The sequence below is a fragment of the Hemiscyllium ocellatum genome, chromosome 20 (assembly GCF_020745735.1).
Source record: "Hemiscyllium ocellatum isolate sHemOce1 chromosome 20, sHemOce1.pat.X.cur, whole genome shotgun sequence".
NCBI classification, from domain to species: Eukaryota; Metazoa; Chordata; class Chondrichthyes; order Orectolobiformes; family Hemiscylliidae; genus Hemiscyllium; species Hemiscyllium ocellatum.
The window spans coordinates 41156106-41172576 of NC_083420.1; the positions used below are offsets into that span (position 1 = coordinate 41156106).

Sequence of the window (16471 nt, forward strand, 5' to 3'; positions counted from 1 at the left end):
CATGGATTGCAATGTCATCTGTGACCATGCTGCTCCTTTAACAAGATTATGGTGTCCTTGGATTTTTTGTTTCAGAGATGTTGTAAAAAATACCGACTCAAAAAGCCTTAAGTTGAAGGGTTTTAGGACCAATTTGATGATTGCCAACAGATCCTGCCTCACACAGAAAGCTTTAAAGCTTTTCAAAATAGGCGAGTGGTCCGTTCTCTCAGCTCAGCTTCTCTCTGGTTTGGTTTGGTCTGGCTTTTCACTGAAAGCATTCAGGCAGTTTTGAAGTTACTGGCCCCAAAGAAGCAGGTCCAGGTTGATCCTTCTCTCTCTCTCTCTGACATCTCTCCTGTGAGACCCTGTGTTTGATTTTACCTTTTGTGCCAAGGGGTGTTTATGTGGATTGTTGCAAGTATTTGGAACAGCATCATTAAGTTGGTGTAATCCGTTGGGTCTTCAGATACGTTACGTTATTGGTTATTCTGTTCTCTTTTGTTTGTGTTATATTTGGTATATTCTGTTTTGTCTAAAACTAAATGGTTTGACCAGCTACATCGCTCCTGGAATATCCGCTTTACATCTGCTTAAGACAATGTTAGGGTCTGGCTTACATTCTTAAAATGTGTTGAGGGGGTCTGGCCCTATCCATAACACATCTGCAATGTAGAATTAACCTGATAGATTCTCAGTGATATGATCCATCCATTGTCAGAAAATATCCTGCCTGATGATGTAAAGACCACTTCTACCTTTTAGAACTGTGGACCAAAGTATAGGAAAAGGCATTGTTTTAAATCACGGAAGTTGTGCCATAAGGTATTTGCAGTTTTAAAATAAGTCACTGGAACAGATCAGAAGCTGTATACACAACATAAATTTATTTGAATGTTTGTATTGCATTCAGAGAAGTTTTGCCCAAAAAATGGTACTCCAATTATTTTTTTTCAGTTGACTAGTTTGAGAGATCAGGAAAACTCAGCATAGTAACAGCTTCTTCCTTGGTTTCTGGGCAAGTGGCAGCAGCCTTGTACATGGATAATAGAGGAAAAACTTCTAGCCTGTAAAGAGAAAGCATTTGAATCTTCTTCTCTCCATTCTGTGTGGAGAGGTAACAGGAAAATTTCTGAAAACTGTTATTACCCATTATTTCCCGATAAACCTCGTTGTTTGCAAATCCACTATTGAAAGGAAAAGGGATATGAAAGAGTGAGAGTCAGTAAACCAAAACCCTTATGTCCTCATCAAAGAGTTGAAAGAAAATTGAAAGATGTCTGTAATCCTCGCTAGTGGCAGAACGGTGCTTCACTTCTGTTATTTTCCCCGTCTCACTTATATTATTTGTACCTTGTCTGTCTGTGTGCCTCTTTGTATGTGCTTAGGAATTTTAAAAAGTAGTAGAGTTTAATTTATGAAGTTATAAATTTGCAATTCATGCTTTTTTCTTGCCATTGATTAAAACTGTTTGATTACAGTAAATATTGTTCTCTTGTTGGCCATAGTAAACAAACCGGAATTAGACGGGAATAGAATTAGGTAGTTTGGGGGTTTAATCAAACTTCACGTTTATGATGACTCTGGGAATAGAATAGTTTATTTCCAACACACTGCCCTTGTGAGGAGTGACCACAGATAATCCAGTTGGTAATCTGAGGAAACTATATCTATGAGAAAGTATTCTAAATGTTGTAATTTCCTGTGACTCTGGATAAAGATATATGGACCAATTTCTAGATATGGCACTAAGCTTGGAAAATTGCTTGGCACCTGGGAACTTGAGATTAGGTAATTTCAAGGTAGGCATCTGGGAAATCATATGGGCCTCCCTTTAATGTGATATTCAGTCATCTCGAATCGAAACATATGCATATAGCATCACCCTTCTTCAGAATCAAATAATAGAGTTGCAGCAGTATGGTGTGTGGCTTTGGGAATGATATTGCTTTGGACCAATCCCAGTTTGAATCTTGAATATAAACACTGTACTTGCGAGGAGGGTTGATGCTAGTCTGGGCAATTTGAAATTGCCGACAGCATCTGACTTGTCCGGTTAAAGGATAATCAGTTCATCAATGGACTCAGTATTGCTGGTGCTGCAAATGTTGTGTATGTTAGCCTTTGGGTGGTAATGATATGATATATAACCATTAATAGAATTGTCTATGTATCAATTATAGTAATAGGTTTTCTATCTCTACTCCAATGAACTGTATTGACACTGAAACTGGATAATGCTGATGCACAGAATGTCAGACCCATTGTAAGCAGTTATCTTATTGAGTGTGGTCTGCTATATATTTCCTGAGTCCACCTCTGTAAGATGTGTAAAGGGATGATAATTGCACTTACACCATTGTTGCTCTTAGCACTTATTGCATGTTATAATTCCTTTTGAGGTCTATCAGTTGGATCGAAGTGAAGTCTTCAGCTCTACTGTATCCATGTGGTGTGTCCAATTGCCCGCGTGCACGGTCTGATGGAACTCTGTAAGCTTTATTGTTGCAGATGCACCTTGGACTTCAGTGACGTGTTTATGTGCCGTAGCTGGAACTTTGGAAATGACCTTGACATTGTTCCATGCTTTACTCTTCACGTGCTGCTGTGCAACATTGTGTTATACTTTGGACTTCCCTGGGCAATTGGATTTCTTGCAGAGTTTAGCTTAATGTCATCTGATAGAATAAAGCTTGTGGATATGATTAAATACTGGAGACTGTTCTGGCATGTGGAACCAATCACATTTCATATAAGATTTGGATGTTTTACCGAACTTGTGGATGGCTTCAGTAGTTGTTGTAGAGTCTAGTTCCTGAAGATGTCGCTGGCCTGTGACAATTGCATAGAACACGTGCCCTTCTTCTAACAGTGCAGCAATGTTTTATTCTTTGCATTTGTCAAGAAATATCACTTTGTACGACTTAACAGTTGTAGAGGCAGTGATCAGTTCCACAAGCATTTCAGCTGACTTACTTTGGGTGAAAACACTTTCCATACCATTTGTGTCGATCCCGACTGTGAATTAGTTGATTGTTTCTTATGTCTGTTGTTGGTATGACATGACATCAAGCCTGGGTGTACTAGTCTTGAATGACTGACTGAAGATGCACTTGGGTTGAAACTACAATACCAAGTATGAGTCTCTTTAACTGGTTTTCTCACTGGGATGCAATCTATGCAATAGCACAATAACGTTGTATGGACAGGATCTATCAGAGGCTGTCTTCAGTCTGTCAGAAGCTGACAATCATTGCAAGGCTTTCAGTCTGTGCAGGGCCAGTGGTATGTATGACATTTTCCTTCTGTCTAGGGTGGTCGACCTGTGTGGGGATAACACTGCAGGATCTTTGGCCTTTGTGGTGCCTGCAATTATCAAAGGACCTGCAGTCAGCATGGGAGGAATACAGTCACTGCAAAACTCGTGGTCAGTCAGTTTCAGACCTGGACTTAGTGTGAAGTCTATGGATAGTGTGGGGCCAGTGTTCTGAGCATTTCCTGTGATCACTATGGGTCTTGCAGTCGGTTCATGGGTCTGCAATCAGTGCAGCAAAACATCTGGACATGGTGGGGCCTGTTGTCTCTGATAATAAAGTGATCAGGGTGGGGCCATTGGCTAGTGTGAGATATGTGGTCAATGAGCCCTGATCAGAGTGGGATTGCTGTTTGTGTGGTACCTGCAATTTTTGCAGTGTGGGTAAGGTCCTGTGGTTAGTGGGTCCATTGTGGTTAGTATAGGGACTCTGGTAACTCTAGTAATTGTAAAAATCATAATCAACTAATATTTATAGCATGTTGATTGGCTGAAATCTTACTTTTTCTTTGTTCTAGTGCTTTAATTAAAATCCGTAAGAAACGTCCATTTGTAATTTCCCGATCAACATTCCCAAGTCAAGGCAGGTATTCTGGACACTGGCTGGGAGACAATGAGAGTAAATGGAAGGACATGCACTTTTCAATTGCAGGTACTGAGGTGTGTGTGTGTGTGTGTGTGTGTGTGTGTGCGCGCGTGTGCGCGTGCGTGCGTACACGTACGCATGCATATGGTTGCATGTAGGAATAGGTCCTCCCAACTAGCATTGTGGTTGGACCTACACCACATGGACTGCAGTGTTTCAGAAAAATGTCTCACTACCAAACTTCACAAAGTGATGACCATTGAATGCTGCCCTATTTGTCAGCTGATGTATCATAGGAATGAATAAATAAAAAGACAATAATGGAAAATGAATATACACAAAGGATGTGTTATGTGTGTGTGTTTGAATGAGTATGCATATGTTTTAAGAGTTGTACATGAATTTATGTGTGTAACACATTTTATATATGTCAATGAATATTTATGTTCATATCTCACTCAATCGTCATTCCTGTACTGACTAATGATTGGCTCCCAGACTGACAATGCCTGAACTTTATAGTTCTCATACTCTTATAGTTCAAATCCAAAAGCTGTGGCTTTTACTCCAGCTCCCAATTGAACATTCTCAATTTTAATTGCTCTACGTTTCATGACAGTGCCTTAGCTGCCTGGAATTCTATCCCTAAATTTCTTTCTCTCTCTCTCTCTCTCTCAAGAAGTTCCATAAAAACTACTTTTTTGAACAACTAGTCCTCATGTCACCTTACATGACTAGGTAACATTGTGTTTTATTTCAGATCATCAGCGTCTGCATTTTTTGCATTTGTTCTACCTCCTCTGTATTCTGCAGGCATTCTGAACTTCAATATGTTTGGCATTCCTCTTGTGGGAGCAGATATTTGTGGATTTAGGGGGAGTACCACTGAGGAATTGTGTATCAGATGGATGCAACTTGGTGCTTTCTACCCATTCTCCCGAAACCACAATACAGAAAAGGAGAAGGTACTGAGAAAGTTTGCAGGATTTAGAAAATATATTAATATTTTATTGTTTTATATATAGGATGCAGACTAAGATACTGCAGAAAGAGGTAGCCATCATTTATAAGCACCTTTCATAAGTTCAGGATATTCTGCAGTAAAGTACTTCAGAAGACTGCATACTGTTGTAATGTCAGAAACATACCAGCTTGTTTTTTGACTGAAAGTACCTACAACAATGAATTAAATGATCAGATAATTTGTTTTTGAGATGTTGTTTGAGGAATACTGATTGATCAGATCAAAAAGAAGACCTCCTCTGCTGTTCTTCTGCAGAGCGCTGTGAGATCTTTGACAACTATCTGAGAAATGGATGGCTCCTTAATTTAATGGCCCATCCAAAAGGTGGCACCTCTAATTGAACAGTGCTCCCTGAGATTCAGATTTATCATAGCATTGTTAAAAGGAGCAAGAATTCAACTGATGCCTTTGCTATTAGAGAGAGAGCTTTCCTTATTCTTCCAGAAGACTGGAGCCTCCCCAAATCTCCACTGTCCCTGACCAGAGTGCAGTCTAGCCACAATCACCGTCTAGGGTCTCTTTTTCTATTGAAGGTTATGGGCAGAGGGACTACTATTCCAAAGAGTCTGAAGCCCTCTTGCAACAAGCCAACTTGAGTGTTTAATGAACATACTGTCCAACAGAGAGCATGGTTGTAAGTGGAAAGAAGTTTGAGGAAGACATTAAACTCTGTAATTCTAACTCCTTTCGGCAGGATAGAGTCTAGCTTAGCCAAGCAACGGTTCTGAAATCAGACCCTCATGAAAGTTAGAAGGAACGAATGACCTTGAACTTGATGGTGCTCTGCTTTGCTCCCCTGCCTCTTGTTAGTACTTAAGAGGACGGATAAATGCTTGGATTGATTAGAGCACAGGAGGACACCATTCAGCCTTCAGCATTGTTACTCTGCTAGAGCAGGCTAACATATTCCACTTCTCACCCTCTTTCTACAGCCCTGAAGATGTTTTCTCCTCAGATAATGTCAAAAGGGAATTGAAAAACCACACCGTACACCCATAGGCCGAGGACATTAATATAGATCAAAAACTTATGGTTCACATTTTAATATAGTGAATGTTCAAAAGTGAATTTCTTTTCTGAAATGATGTCTCTGGTTATCTAGGCTCAGGACCCTCTGGCTTTCAGTGAATCTGCTCAGGATGCAATGAAGCGTACTTTCTTTATCCGCTACTCGCTGCTCCCATACCTCTACACACTTTTCCATCACTCACATGTTTTCGGAGAAACAGTTGCCAGAGCCATTCTTTTTGAGTAAGTTGTTGTTTATTGTTTTGCAATGATTCCCACTTGGTGACAATAAAGGATGTTCTATTTGATAAAGTGCGCCCAGTTAGTGTCTCACCTGCTAATATGTTCGCTGACTCCCACAGATTCTCAGACTGGTTACACCAATAACAGTCCATGTTTTAATGTTTATCCATTATCGTCTTGTGCTCTGAAGTGCTTTGGCTTGAATCTTCCCACTGCCTGACCTCTCCATCCAGATTTCTGCTTGGTGCAAAGTAGGCATGTTATTCCTACAAACAGCAGCTAATGGGGCCAGGTCTTAAACTAAACCAGGGGTGGGGAACCTGTGGCCTTAAGGCCACATGCCACTTTCTAGGCCATTATGTATGGCCTTTTGAATGAATTCAAATTTTGCAGAACAAATCTTTTATTTTTTATTAATATGTTTTTTCGTCCTTTATTATTTTTATTTTGATCTTAAAATGAATGTATTTAAAATACCAGAGAGTTAACTTTAGAATTAGCATTTTTTTTTCATTTTTTATAGCTAGTTAGTACATAGTAGTTAGATTTTACAAAATAATATGAATTTTGAAGAATATATAATTGAAGTTTTTTGGATGCGGCCTTATTAGATTACAACTAACACAATGCGGCCTTCCAACATGAAAAGGTTCCCCACATCTGAACTAAACCCTTAACCTCTCAGTTTAAATGTACGTTCTGCTTGTTTTCCCAGTGATTGTGGATAAAATTCCCAATTTGACCATCTTTGAACACTGTTCCTCACTGGTTGTGTCCTAATGCGGCAGAAATTCACTTTGTTTAGTTTGGAGAATGAGATAGTATTTTTGTAGGCAGAGGGAGGGTGTAGTTGAGGTGGAATTTGTTTGTGGAGAATTTTTTGCCGGATGTTGTATTGAAGTTACCCTTATTCCTTTTCAATTCAGGTTTCCTGAAGATCGAAACACCTACTCCATCGACAAACAGTTTCTATTGGGTAGCAGCCTCCTCGTTAGCCCAGTGTTAGAGCCGGGGGCAGTCACTGTGATGGCATACTTCCCTAAAGGAGTTTGGTATGACTTTTACACAGTAAGTAGGGGTTTTCAGTCAATCAATAAGTGATGAGAAGACACAGTGTGCTGGTGAAGAAATGTGTTTTGATGACAGGCTGTGGACTGGTCAGTGATTTAATCACAGAGCTTGATCCTGTCCTTCTCTACATTCGGGTTATGAAGTCATAGAGATGTACAGCATGGAAACAGACCTTTCGGTCCAACTTGTCCATGCTGACAAGATATTCCAACCCAATCTAGTTCCACCTGCCAGCACCCGGCCCATATCCCTCCAAACCCTTCCTATTCATATACCTATCCGGATGTCTTTTAAATGTTGCAATTTTACTAGCCTCCACCACTTCCTCTGGCAGCTCATTCCATACACGCATACCCTCTATGTGAAAAAGTTTCCCCTTAGGTCTCTTTTATATTTTTCCCCTCTCTCCTGAAACTTATGCCCTCTAGTTTTGGACTCTCCCACCCCAGGGAAACGACCTTGTCTATTCATCCTATCCAGAGTTTCTAACCCTGCTGGGACCTGTCCTTGAGTTTTTGTCACAAAACCCCATGTCTGCATCTGGCTACACACTTTCCCATTTATTGATAATTTGGTTATTAAACAGAATTATTTGTAGAGAATGGATTGTAATGTTCCTCTGATTTATATTATCCTGTTTGTTGCTCACAACAGTATTCTGGAAGGTCAGACCTAGATAGAAGCCTTTGAAATTGTGAATAGGTTGGACAGGGTAGATGCGGAGAAGATGTTTTTGTCTGTGAAATAAAAAAGATAGTCACTAATAAATTCAATTGTGTTATTGCGGCGCAGGAGGAAGCTATTGGATCGATTGAGTCCATGCCAGTTCTTTATGGAGCAGGTTAAACACTCCCAATCCTCTGATCTATCTCTGCAGACTTGCAAGTTCCTTTCCCTCAATTATGCATCCATCCAGTTTCTATCTGAAGTCTCTTTCTGTTCCACTGTGGGCTCTCTTTTCCAGGGATGAGAGAAAGAGACGGATTGATGGGAGTGCAAGTGGATGGGACAGCTGTTAATGGTGCAGCAGGTGGTGGAAAGGATGTCAGGTTTTCTGTGGGAGTGAGGGCATTCAGGGCTGATGATGCAGGAGGTTGTGGTGTGGGGTGGTGAGAGTGAGTGAGGGAGGATATTTCAGGCAGTAGTGAGCGTGACAGACTGCTGTTGGGAGTTGTTACAATAGAAGAGAGAGAGCATGTGTGAGATTGCAGAATGTGGCCCTTTCCCTGTGTTACATAAGGGCAGACAATCGAATCTAATCAGCCTCCCTACCTTACTATTTGCAACATAGTAAAATTAAAACTAAAAACCTTCAAAGATCCTAAAACTTGACCCCAGTGATTCCTGAACAGAGTCTCGAAATAAGGAGTCCTAGACTTTGTGAATAATCAATATTAGACACCAGGTTTGTGGCTAAAATAATATTGTAACTTTAGTAGAGCAAGCAATATGGTAATCTAAGTAATGTCTGTGATGTAAATCCAATAACCTTTGTTTACAGACCCCACTCTCTCTCAAACGACATGATGTGGAGGAGCCGGTGTTGGACTGAGGTGAACAAAGTTAAAAATCACACAACACCAGGTTATCCTGATCAGGTGAAGGAGCAACGCTCCAAAAGCTAGTGCTTCCAAATAAACCTGTTTGCCCATCACCTGGTGTACTGTGATTTTTAACTTTCTCAAAAGACAGACAGACAAACAAATACAGTTAAGAGATACCTTAACGGAAAGGAAACATAACAAAACTAACCAGATTACTTGAGCAGTCTCCTTGATGGGTTGCTTCACAGGTTTGCGTGATAGTCTCTTGATTGATTTTCTGAAGGTATTGATCAATGCCACCTTTTCCAGTTCACTAATGAAGTCAGTGATATGTAGTTTCTATTCTCTGGCAACACGACGCCTGGAGGAAGAGCGCCTCATCTTCCGCCTAGGAACCCTCCTACCACAAGGGATGAATGCAGATTTCTCCAGCTTCCTCATTTCCCCTCCCCCCCCAACTCTCGGACTCAGCACCGCCTTCTTGACCTGCAATCATCTTCCCGACCTCTCCGCCCCCACCCCCACACCGGCCTATCACCCTCACCTTAACCTCCTTCCATCTATCACATTACCAACGCCCCTCCCCCAAGTCCCTCCTCCCTACCTTTTATCTTAACCTGCTTGGCACACCCTCCTCATTCCTGAAGAAGGGCTTATGTCTGAAACATCGATTCTCCTGCTCCTTGGATGCTGCCTGACCTGCTGTGCTTTTCTAGCAACACATTTTACAGCTCTGATCTCCAGCATCTGCAGTCCTCACTTTCTCCTAGTCTACTCTCTGAATGTCCAATAAATGATGATAAGAGGTGAGGCAGCTTTCAAATATTCATACAATAGCACCAACGACCAAACTCCTCCTCTCAGAATCCCCCAGTTCAAAGCAATTCAGAAAGCTCTGGTCCTCTCCCAGTTTCATCATGTTCGCTTCCAGACTTATTGGCACTAATTCCTTGATACTTGCCTAGTTCATGTCTGCTATCTGGTGAAGTACATGCCCTCAAAAGGCAAAGAGTCAATAGAGTTCTTTGATCAAGAACCAGCCTGCAATTAACCTGCTCCTTGGCATCAAAAGCAAATGAGAGTTTTTTTTTGACACAAGCTGCTGTTCACAGTCCAAATGATACCTTTTAGCTCTTAGAGTATAGTTCACAGCTCCAAACTAGAAACTGGTTTAAAATGTAAGAAAAGTAATGAAAAATCAGTGATGGTTCTAACACCTTAGCACAACAGACAATATAATTGAACATGTCATGGTAGTACTAGCTGTTCCTCCACATCATTGAAATGTCACTGGCCTGGATGGTGACGTCTGACCAAGCTGCCAGGGGCAAGCATCCTCTCCAAGTCCTCCAGAAAATGGACACCTCTGCTATGCCAGGACCTTGACCAGGGCCTCCAAGTATCTGTTGGAGAATTGCGGTGCCATCTTCCCCTTTCAGACATCTTCAGAAAACGTCCTTGATCAAACAGGGCATCTTTAGCTTGTCCAGGCGCATAGCAGCCTTTCAAAGATAGCATGGACACCCAGGAATATTAGTCTTTTCACAGATATCCACCTGTGAGTTGTTCCAGGAATGGTGTGTATTAAGTGGATGCAGTCTGACTTGAGCGACACCATAGAAGAAGATAGTTAATGAGGTGCATTTAGTTGGATACAGTGAGAAACCTCACTCAGTCTCACAGAGAATCCCTCCCAAAAAACTCAATGAAACTAAAGATTCAGCTCAAGAGTTTTTTTTTCCCAGTTTCGCTGCCATTTCTCTCTTCCTTATTGCAAACTCCAAAATTCTAAAATTCTCTAAATCCTAAGAATTACAACAAATTTTTGGCGGTATTATAAGCCTCCTCCCTAGCTCTAATGCTACCATTCATTTCCCCCGTTAGCCGTGGCTCTGTCACATTCCTATTACCCAACAAGAAAAGCACGTCCTTTGAAAATCAGGCATTAATTCTTTAAACACTGGCCATTTCTGATCTACTGTCAAGTTTTTTTTTAAATTCCAATCCTCCATAATCAATTTCCTCCTCATGCCTTCATAATTGTCCTTGTTTAGATTTAAGACCCTAGTTTCAAATTAAACTATATCTTTTCAAACATAGTAGAAAATTTCTTTCAGACTATGGTCACAATTCTCTGACAACAAGATTGTTATTTAGCCCTTTCTTATTGCATGATATCAGATGTAAAATAACCTGTGCTCTAGTTGATTCCTCAACATATTGCTCTGGAAAACCATCAAAAACATACTTCAGGAATTATTCCTCCATTCCATTGGTATTTATGAGATTACCCGTCTGTGTATATACATATATATCTACATTATCACAACTGTTTGGTGGTCTATAAACCATTCCTTTCCAATATTCATTGACCCTTGCTGTTTCTTAACTCCACCTAAACAGGTTTCACTCCTGTTCTTTTGATGAAAGAACCTTACTCACAAATATGCCCTGTACACTGATTGCATCCCCTGATTATAAGCACTACCTCAGTTCTTTTTCTTTTTCACCTAAACACCGTAAATGTTGACTATTCCTATGTATTCAGTTCTGTACCTTGGACACCCAATAGCCATGTCTTCATAATGGCAATTAAATTATACTTACACTCATGCCATCCATTCATCTATAGTGTTGCAAATGTTGAGTGTGTTCAGGTAGAGTGCTTTCACTTCTGCCATTTTAACACTGTTCTGTACTTTGACCCTGGTTGTTTTGAGATTATTTCTATTGCCTTTGCTTTCATTGGCAGCTTTTCTGTTTCCTGTAACCAGCTTTATTTTTATTCTATCCAAATTCCCTGAGCAAATCTCCCTGCAAGGAATGTTTCCTGCATCCTCTAACATGCAACACACACACTTTCTATTTAAATATACTTTCTATCTACCTTGTCATTCAAGGTGCCCTGGCTTTGGGTTCATTTATCCATTACCCTTGTTGATATACACCTACTGAAAATGTGTTGCTGGTTAAAGCACAGCAGGTCAGGCAGCATCCAAGGAACAGGAAATTCAACGTTTCGGGCCAGAGCCCTTCATCAGGAATGACGAGAGGGTGCCAGGCAGGCTAAGATAAAAGGTAGGGAGGAGGGACTTGGGGGAGGGGCGATGGAGGTGGGATAGGTGGAAGGAGGTCAAGGTGAGGGTGATAGGCCGGAGTGGGGTGGGGGCGGAGAGGTCAGGAAGAAGATTGCAGGTTAGGAGGGCGGTGCTGAGTTCAAGGGAATCGACTGAGACAAGGTGGGGGGAGGGGAAATGAGGAAACTGGAGAAATCGGAGTTCATCCCTTGTGGTTGGAGGGTTCCCAGGCGGAAGATGAGGCGCTCTTCCTCCAACCGTCGTGTTGTTATGTTCTGGCGATGGAGGAGTCCAAGGACCTGCATGTCTTCGGTGGAGTGGGAGGGAGAGTTAAAGTGTTGAGCCACGGGATGGTTGGGTTGGTTGGTCCGGGCATCCCAGAGGTGTTCCCTGAAGCATTCCGCAAGTAGGCGGCCCGTCTCCCCAATATAGAGGAGGCCACATCGGGTGCAGCGGATGCAATAGATGATGTGTGTGGAGGTGCAGGTGAATTTGTGGCGGATATGGAAGGATCCCTTGGGGCCTTGGAGAGAGGTAAGGGAGGAGGTGTGGGCGCAAGTTTTGCATTTCCTGCGGTTGCAGGGGAAGGTGCCGGGAGTGGAGGTTGGGTTGGTGGGGGGTGTGGACCTGACGAGGGAGTCACGAAGGGAGTGGTCTTTGCGGAACGCTGATAGGGGAGGGGAGGGAAATATATCCCTGGTGGTGGGGTCCATTTGGAGTTGGCGGAAATGACGGCGGATGATACGCTGTATACGGAGGTTGGTGGGGTGGTAGGTGAGAACCAGTGGGGTTCTGTCTTGGTGGCAGTTGGAGGGGCGGGGATATGCACCTAGCCAATCCTAAGTATCTCTTCCTCAAAGATCTTGTCTTGTTCAGTTCTAATTTCTTTCTTGTCAACATTTGGTTGAGTTTTAACCTGGCTCAATCTCCTCTCATCCCACTGAAGTTATCCCTGTTCTAATTTGGAAATTTTACTTTAGATTTTTCCTTGTTTGTCTCCATTACCAATTGAAACTTTATGGTACTCTGCCAATCACTCTGACCCCCAGAGTTGCCCAGAGACAAGTAGTCCACTCAGCGCACCTCATTCCCCAGCACAAGATCCAGCTAAATCTCCTTCCTAGGCTTAGAGAACAAACCAGTCAAGGAAATTCAGAAATCTCTCTCCGTCCTTACTTTCACAATAAGGAATTTGTTGTAATTGTAACAAGATCAACCAGACAGACCTCATCACATATAAGTTCCCTAATTGGGGCTGTTAATCTGGTCCAACCAGGGTGTCTTGGTTGACAGAAATAGACAGAGTGTTAAGAGGTTCTGTTCATTCTGAGAGCCGGCTCTGAGGAAAACGGACCAATGTAAATAAAGGATGACTTGGTGACAAGATACTGGCCTTTGTGGAGTTATTTTATAATTAAATATAAATTACTTTACTCATGCTGTAGTTAAAATGTGGAAGTGGTTGAAGCAAAAGCTTAGCTGTGTTCGAAAGGAAACTAGTTGAGTAAAAGAGAAAAGGGGATGTACTATAAAGCTGCAATGACATAGATGGGCTGGGAGAAGTCTTGTGCTATGTATGAATACCAGCATAGCATTACTGGCCTCTGATGCTCAGTTTCTGTGTTGTATGTTCTGTGCATTTCTATAGTCCAGGAATCTTGAAGACAATCCCAAAAGGTTGGTGAATCAACACCATCCACTTCCACAAACTGGGGACTCAGTCTAATGATCATGTGCAGGTATCCTAAGGGCAGTTTTGTAATCTGGGCTCATACATTTACTTGGGGATTCTTTACTGAAGTCCTCTCAAATGATACCCTTCAACTAGCTTCACTAAAACACATTACAATTATCAACTTGTATATATGCCTTCCTCTGCACAGATTGCCTTCTGTGATTCTTACATTTGCAACAATGACTGAAATTAACGTCATTGGTTGTGAAGGGCTTTGAGATATGATTGAGGACATCCGTTGTTCTTATTATTATATTGAAAATAACAGCCAAATTGCACACAGCAAGATAATCTGGTTTAAAGTGTTGGTTGAAGGATAAATTTTGGCCTCGTCATTGGCAAAAAAAAATTGCTGTGGTCTTCTCTGAGTTAGAGATCATTAAATCTTAAATCTTTTCTTAAATTGAAAGGCAAACAAGTCCTCAGTTAATCATCTGTTTAAAAGGCAACATCGCTGACAAATAAACTGTTTGTTTCCACTCATTAATGATACAAAGGCTTGGGGGCACATATTAACATCTTTGGTCAAGTGATGCAGGAGGAATGTGAAGAATAATTTTTTTCTTGATGTAGCAAGTAAGCAGAACAGTGGCTCAGTGTTTAGCACTGCTGCCTCATAGCGCCAGAGACCCTGGTTCAATTCCAGTCTTGGGAAACTGTCTGTGTGGAGTTTGCACATTCTTCCCATGTCCCAGTGGGTTTCTTCCCACAGTCCAACGATGTGCAGGTGAGGTGGATTAGCCATGCTAAATTGTCCATAGTGTCCGGGGATGTGTAGGTTTGGTGGATTGGCCGTGGGAAATGTAGGGTTACAGGGATAAGGTGCCGGGGTGAGTCTGAGTTGGATGCTCTTCAAAGAGTCAATGTGGAGTTGTTGGGCTGAATGGCCTGCTTCCACACTATAGGGATTCAATGAAGTGGAAATGACCTGGAATTTGTTGCTTATGGAGGAAAGGGGGAGTATTAATGATTTCAAAAAGAAACTGGGTTGGCTCTTGGGGAAAATATACTGGTTGTGGGGAGCTTGGAGGAAAATGGCATTGGCCAGACTGACCTACTGAGAGCTGCCAGGGAGTTGGTGGAATGAATAGCTTCCTTCTGCTCTGTATTGACTCCATAATCACTCTGCACTTGCGTAGCAGCATGGTGTTTGTATTCATTTCTCAGGAGTGCACTTGAACCCATGACCTCTGTCATGGAGGTGACAGCTCCACTGACTGACCCACAACAGGCACAGTCTTTCTTCCTAGGGACAGTCTTTTCAACATCACCACCCACTTTCCTCTGTAGTTTGGGTGCTGATATAATGCAATCACATACATAACTGGACAGATATTATGTGGAGTCTCAGTCATTGGCTTCTAGTTCAATGTCTTGTTGTTTACTTTGTCTTTACCAACAGGGTTCAGCCTTCAGTAGCACAGGAGAATATGTCAAACTTTCTGCTCCTCTGGACACCATCAACCTACATCTTCGTGAGGGAGCTATTGTCCCCACACAGGTAATGCGTGGTAACCTGCCACAGAGCTTTCTGGTTCATACTTAGATTTTTTGTTTTTCTTTTTGCATCACATAAGTGCCAGCCAATGATGATCATCAACAAGCATGAATCTGTCTATCTTCCCTTGATATCCAATAGAATTGCCAATACTGGATCCCTCACCATCAACATCCTGTGTTGCCAATTGACCAGAAACTTAACTGGACCAGATATACCTTTATAACGCCTACAAGAGGGGGTCAGAGGCTAGGATTTCTCTGGAGAATAACTCACCAGGTGCACAAAAACATTAGCACACTCAAATTCCCATCAAACTATGCACCACCACAGGGTTAAACCTCTGAGAACATTCTCCCTAACAGTACTGTGGGTGTACCTACACGACATAGATTTCAGTGATTCAAGAATTCAACATGTCATCTTCTCCATTATGGAGGAGCGGAACAGTGGCTCAGTGCTGCATCACAGTCTCAGGGACCTGGGTTTGATTCGACCCTTGAGTAACTGTATATGTGGAGGTTGCATGGTCTCCTTGTGTCTGCATAGATTTCCTCTAGGTGCTCTGGTTTCCTCCCAAAGTCTGAAGATGCACAGGTTAGATGGATCAGCCATGCTAAATTGCCCATTGAGTCCAGAGATGTACAGGCTAGGTGGATTAGCCGTGGGAAATACAGGCTTTCAGTAATAGGGTAGAGAGATGGTTTTGGATGGGATGTTCTTCAGAGGATCAATGTGGACTCGATGGGCCAAATGGCTTGCTTCCACACTGTCTGAATTCAATGATTCAAACAGCATGGAGGAGCAACAAATGTTGACCTTGGTAGCGACGTTCATATCATAGGAATAAATAAAAATAAATTATACCTCTTCCAAATTTCTACCAGGTTTGTCCTTAAATTGAGTCTGATTCTCCGGTGACAAATTGAAACTCTATTTGGCCTCTCTTGTGCATGTACAAGATCCCACGGTACTATTTGAAGAAGTACAGGCGTTTTCTTCCTTATGACCTGATCAATATTGTTTCCTCAGCCTACATCACCATAAATAATCAACCACTGGTCTTTATCACATTGTTGTTTGTAATATTCTGCTGATTTCAAACTGACTATCACAGTTTTAACATTGAAACAGCGACTGCACTTCATGAGTTACTTAATTACTTTGGAAGCTTTTTTGGGACATTCCTAAGATTGAAAGGCAAGAATGAAAACACATGTCCTTTTCTTTCCCTTTCATGGTGCTGAAGTCTTATAGCTTTTCATTGGCAGGGAGGAGGCCATTCAGCTGCTCAAATTTGCTCTGCTATTCCATTAGGTTATAGCTGATTTTGTTCTCCAATTGCATATCCCTTGACAGTCCTACTCAACAATGCTTTCACCATCGCATGTTG

At 41.8% G+C, this 16471-nt stretch overlaps 1 protein-coding gene across 3 annotated transcripts in view; it reads left to right on the forward strand.

Annotated features, from left to right (window-relative positions):
• gaa2 (alpha glucosidase 2) overlaps positions 1 to 16471 on the forward strand; it is a 77405-nt gene that overhangs the window by 55998 nt on the left and 4936 nt on the right. For all 3 annotated transcript variants that reach the window (XM_060840784.1, XM_060840782.1, XM_060840783.1), the window contains exons 13-17: positions 3811 to 3944; positions 4692 to 4843; positions 6005 to 6153; positions 7080 to 7221; positions 14983 to 15081. In XM_060840784.1, coding sequence (XP_060696767.1) covers positions 3811 to 3944; positions 4692 to 4843; positions 6005 to 6153; positions 7080 to 7221; positions 14983 to 15081 — 676 coding nt within the window. The remainder of the gene's footprint in view (positions 1 to 3810; positions 3945 to 4691; positions 4844 to 6004; positions 6154 to 7079; positions 7222 to 14982; positions 15082 to 16471) is intronic.